Here is a 6000-nt window from a genome sequence, read left to right as displayed (position 1 = left end):
TTGTGGGCTGCAGTTTGCTTACCCCTGGTCTAAGGTATAAGTAAACATTTTCTAAAAATTTTATAAGTTCTAATCATTCATTAAGGCAGATCGTTGTGATTTCAACTAGTTTTTGTGTCAAATGAAGGCATGATTATTTAAATTACTTATTTATTTTAGTTTGTATGAGGTAAAGTAATTATAAATTTTTGTTGTAAGCATGTGTATTGATATTTTGTTAAGGTATTTATAATATTGTTTACTTCTAATTAATAGAAAAATCACAAGTAAACTACCAATAAAGAGTTATATTACTTATATATTTTTAAAACTTATGTACTTTTTTTTTTTTGCTTTTATAAGTTATATTTTAGGTATTTAATATATATCATAACTGCAGATTAGCATAAATCAGAAAGCTATAAATTAAACCAACTGCCATGGATGTTGATTCTGAACTTCCTTTTGTTCATCTAAATGAACCTTTGTTGAGATCAATTCAAAAAAGAATAAATAAAGAAGGACAAAAACTTAAAAGTAATAATTTTTATGTTTTTAGAAATATATGCATACTTCTAAACTATTGTTTCCACCAAAGAAAAACTATGTTGTATAATGATCTATAATTTAACTTCAACAATATTTTTGGAAATTTTATACATATTCTTTTAAAATGAAGCAAGCTTTGTTATAAAATGCCCCATATATTATTCAATACAATTCTTTAATAAAATTAAAGTTATTTTTACTAAGAGCTAAGAAACTTACAAAAAAATAACAAGTTTATTAAATTTCAATAGTAGATAAGTTTGAAACAATTTTTGTACCTTGTAGAAGGTTGCTTAAAAACTAGTTATAAGCACATTTTATGAACTTATATTTTTCACCTTATAATTTTAAATATAAAGAGCCTATTAAACTCAAATTTTTTTCTTTTGCATAATTTAAAGCTATTGACATACAAAAGTTATTAAACTACTGTTTTAAGTAATAGTGATTATTTTTAATTTATGTACAAGTATTATGAGAACATCAACACCTTTTAAGTTGTTAAAATAGTTTTTTATTATTTTTTTATAACTAAGATTTTTAGTTTTAGACTTATACAGTCATCAAGACTTATTTTAAAAATCTTCAGAAAGTGTATAAAGTCTACAAAGTTACAGGTTTAAAATCTAATTGCATAAAGGATGAAAAACATAATATTTTATATGTGTTTAGTACCAACAACAAAGATACTATTGTGCTATATGCTCACATTATGAGTGCTGAAAAGACTAGGGTGCTTATTTCAATGTTGTGAAAAATAAAACTGATTTCAAAGTTTGTAGTTTTGAATTACTTAAGGGCATAGGGAGGTGAACACCCTTTTTTGGTTTTTGATCTTATTTTATATAGTTTTTACTCAGCTAGAAAATGCTTTTTACAGATTTAAAAAATTCAAAATAATTTTTGAGATATAGCCGGTCAAAGTCGGAGGCAACAATAGGATCCTTATGGGAGGCTCAAACTAAAACGGAAAATAACTGAAAATCACTAAAAATCTATCTTCTCCTACGTTTTTTGAGATAACTACCTCAAATTTTCAAGAAATGTTCCTTGGTATATTTTGAAGATTCTGTCGGAACAATTTAAAAAAATTGAAAATAAAATTTTATAATAAAAAAACTAAAAATAACTGTTTTTTTTGTTTATTTTTTATATAAAATTTTTATTTTTTATTTAAAAAAAAAAATTTTGACAGAATTTTCTGAATATATCAAGAAACATTTCCTGAAAATTTGAGGTAGATATCTCAAAAAACATAGGAGTAGATAGATTTTTAGTGATTTTCAGTTATTTGCCGTTTTAGTTTGTGCATCCCATAAGGAACCTGTTGTTGCCTCAGACTTTGACCGGCTATATCTCAAAAATTATTTTGAATTTTTTAAATCTGTTAAAAGCATTTTCTAGCTGAGTAAAAACTATATAAAATAAGATCAAAAACCAAAAAAGGGTGTTTACCCCCCCCCCCCCCCCCCCTATGCCCTTAAGTCTAAAGTATCACTTATTTCTAAATGTATTTTTAAATCTTTTAATTAAACTAGTATTTTATATAAGTATAAATTTGTTTTCAGACAGAAATTTTCAAGGTTTAGTTCCAAGAAAACAAGTTCAACAAAATAGCAATAGAGCACAAAAAAAACAATTCAAAAACAGACCAAAAAAAGTTCCAGTGATGCAGTTTTATCAGGCTGGTAAAAGTAAGCTGTCCAGAAATAAAGCACCAGAAAATGGTGTTACTTGTGAAAACATGGATTACAGGTAGTTATTTATTATCATTCTTGCTCTTAAATTTTCTTTATTTATGGTGAGGCACTTTTCTTACAAGTTGATCTTATTTAACTGTCTTTAGATGCAATGCTTTTCTCAATACAACTTTTTTGTTATAAAAAAATTGTAAAAACTCGTTCAAAACAATAAGTGGAAGATTTAAAAAACAAAACAAAGGAAAAAAAAAACTGTTATCTTATAAAATAAACAGTGTTGCCAAAAAACCTGGAATCCTGGAAAAACATTGAATTTGACAATTTATGCTAAAAAAACCTGAAATTTAAAAAAATTTGAAAATATTCTGGAATTTTGAAGAAAAATCACTAAAAAACCTGGAATTATAAACAACTTTTTACATAGTAATAAAATTTTGATATGACATAAAAAATCTATCATATAGATAAAAAATTTTGTAATCATCAAATTTTTTTAACTAAAAAACACATTTAAAGAAGCTTTACAATATATTTTAAACCCTGTTATACTATTTAGCATAGTTTTTTCCTTAAAATTTATTTTAAATTAAAAATTTACCCTAAAATGTTTAAATAAAAAAACCTGAAAGAAGTTTTGAACATCTGGAAAAAATTTCCCAAAAACATTTTGCAACCCTGAATAAAACAAAATATAGGTAAAGAAACTTTTATATACAGGGTTGCCACTTTACCTGGTAACCTGGAATTTGCCAATTTAGGCAAACAAAAAAGACTAGAAAAACCTGGAATTTTGAACATAAAGCACTTAAAAACCTGAAAAAAACTTGAAATTTTAAATTACTTTTACATGTTTAGTAAAAAAAAATTTAGTTGACACAAAAAACCTACCATATAGAAAAAAAAAGTTTATTAATAAACACATTTAAAGTAGCTTTACAGTATTTTTTCAATGTTTTTATACTATTTAACATAGTTTTTTACCTTAAACTTAAGTTTAAACTAAAAATAGACCCGAAAACTAGTACTTTTATAAACCTTGAAGAAATTTTTCAAAAGTCAAAGGCAATCCTGTATATAATTTTTAAATGTAAAGTACTTGTTAGCCTTCAATAAAAGATAAAAATATTTAGTCTCTTGTTTTGTTTATAGTCGTTTTAAATAAAAAAAATGTTTTTTATTTAAAACGATTTTGATAAATACAAAAAAATCACAAAGAACAACACACAACCAAGGGAAGATTTGAGATACTTAAAACTATAATATTCTTACTGTTTTATATATAGTTTATTTTAGTTTCCAATTACTTGTTTTAAATGTTTTTTTCAGGTTTGATTTATGACTTAAGAGCTCTAATGGACAAAACATTGTACTGTTATTATGTTCTGTTAAAATAAGGTCTCAAAACTGTGTGTTTCTATGTCTACATAATAGTTATAATTATTTTTTTATATTTAGTACTAAAACTATAATATATTAAAACATATATCATCAAAGTTTTTTAAATTATTTTTTTCTTAAAATTTAAAAGCTTAAGGAAGTATTAAAATATTTTTAATTCTTCAATAAAATATGTTTTTTTTTAATATAACAAATACTATTCTTAGTTATATCTTAATTTTATTTCAAATGCAATCGATTAAAAATGTTCCTTAAGTTTCACAATTCAGTGTAAATTAAAATTTTAAAAAGCACATTTTTTTGAGTAAGCTTGACTTTCAGGGTTGCCACAAAGTCAGGAAAAAAAAACGTACATAAGTTAGGAAGTATACATAAACATGCTTTTAACAAGAAAGTTTATCATTACTAAAAACTGCATTTTGCTTATGTTGTTTTCCAAAAAAGTTTTCTTTGCAATTCATTGTCTAATTGAGTTTTTGCAATAAATTAAAAAAAATTAGTTCTTAGGTCATGTATTATTAAATATATTTTAATTAAGAACTTGATTTAAAAAAGTCAGGAAATGTCTTAAAGAAATTTCATCTCGATCTGTGGAAACCCTGGACATTATTTGTTTGATTATATGCTCACATGATATTGCAAAAAACTACATTAAGATGCTTAATGGTAAACTAATTTCGTTGACTTAATCTTAAGCTCTGTCAAGTTTATTGTTGAAGTTTGTACTGATATGTTTTTCAGCGCTAACGTATGTAAAGAATATGCCCACTGGATTGCCCAGTTATGTAAACAAAACATACAAAGTTTAAATTTTATAATTAGGATACTTAAACATAAACATATTGCTTGAAAGTTAATATTCTTTTTTTTTGTTTTATTTGTAGTAATTGCTTTCACGAAAACTTCATGTATAATGTTATTTAAGAACTTGGATACAGTTCTAAATTATTCAAAGCTTAAAACAATTTACAAATATATACTTACTTACTGTAACCATAGAATTTTTTAACGTGTACAATAATAGTGTATTTATTTTAAAAGTTTAAAACATATTCTGTTCATCAAATTATAGGAGAATGGTGAGTAACGAAAACGAAGATAAAAATAACATAAACTCTAGCCCACTTGTGGTACCTTCTGCCAAAAGAACTGCTGAAAAAACAAGAGTGAAAGCTGACACTGAATGTAACTATTAATTTTTTTTGCTTGTTTAAAAAGTTTTAAATATTAACGTTGATTACAGTCTAACTATTAGACTATTAAATTTAATTATAACCACATAAATTTGTGTAACTATAGTTTTAAATATATTTTAAAAACTGATTTAAAAAACCTCATTTTTCATGTTTTTGAAAATTTCTATTATAATTTTTTTTTAATTATACTTTTAAAAACTTTACTTTATCTACACTGAGTGAAAAAAATAAAGAATGAATAAAAGTTTTCAATAAAATATTTCATCTACACGTTCTTATTTTTTTATTTAAATAGTGTTTTCAATATACAAAAGTTAAAGTTTGTATGCTTTACCGTATAAGTAAATTTAAGTATTTTTAGCTCTAAGTTCAATTTCACAAATGGATGAAAATAAGAAGTTTGGCAAAAGAAGGATTTTTAGAAATACAAAGAAAGGTTTATTATACGCGTTTGTTTTCATAAGTATTTTATAATTACTTAATGTAAGTTTTAATTAATATATATAATACACATGAATGTATTTTTGTTTTTGATTAGAATTTAGCCACCCATTTTATCTACGTTACAAAGTTGTCAAAAAACCTGGAATCCTGGAAAAACTTGGAATTTGACAATTTAGGTAAAAAACTTAAAATTTAGAACAAAATCACTAAAAAACTTGGAGTTGTAAACTATTTTTACATGACAAGTAACCAAATTGCGTTAAGATACCAAAAATCTATCACAAAAAAATAATTAAAAAACCTATTCAAACTAGCTTTTTAGTATCTTTTAAATGTTGCTATACTATTTAAGAGAGTTTGTTTTAAAGTTAAGTTTAATTTTGTATTAAAAATTGACCAAAAAACTTATAAGAAATTAAAAAACATGGAATAAATTTACAAAAAACCAGTGGCAACTCTGACATTAGGAACAATACTTACTCTCGAAATATAAATGTTCTGATTTTAAGTTTACACAAAGTATACTAGATGTTTTTATCCTTGAATATTTTACTTACCATGAATCTAAGGTTTTTTTTCTAAAAAGTGTGCTTTAAGAGATATAGTAATGTGGTCAAAAACTTAATTGCATTATATACACTTTGTAAGCATTATATATACTTTGTAAGCATACATTTTTAATTTATTTATAGTAAGGGTAGGGAATATAGCACATTATTGGTCATGTTATCAAA

General features: G+C 24.0%; 1 protein-coding gene across 2 annotated transcripts in view; it reads left to right on the top strand.

The window, feature by feature from the left end:
• Positions 1-383: 383 nt before the first annotated feature.
• Positions 384-6000, top strand: part of LOC145835524 (telomerase-binding protein EST1A-like) — a 39360-nt gene continuing 33743 nt past the window's right edge. For both annotated transcript variants that reach the window (XM_082943167.1, XM_082943168.1), the window contains exons 1-4: positions 384-516; positions 2097-2283; positions 4699-4811; positions 5184-5258. In XM_082943167.1, coding sequence (XP_082799293.1) covers positions 420-516; positions 2097-2283; positions 4699-4811; positions 5184-5258 — 472 coding nt within the window. In that variant the 5' untranslated portion in view covers positions 384-419. The remainder of the gene's footprint in view (positions 517-2096; positions 2284-4698; positions 4812-5183; positions 5259-6000) is intronic.

This window comes from Thalia democratica, chromosome 5 (genome assembly GCF_965202585.1).
Source record: "Thalia democratica chromosome 5, ktThaDemo2.hap1.1, whole genome shotgun sequence".
NCBI lineage: Eukaryota > Metazoa > Chordata > Thaliacea > Salpida > Salpidae > Thalia > Thalia democratica.
This window is presented reverse-complemented; position numbering and strand designations above follow the sequence as displayed.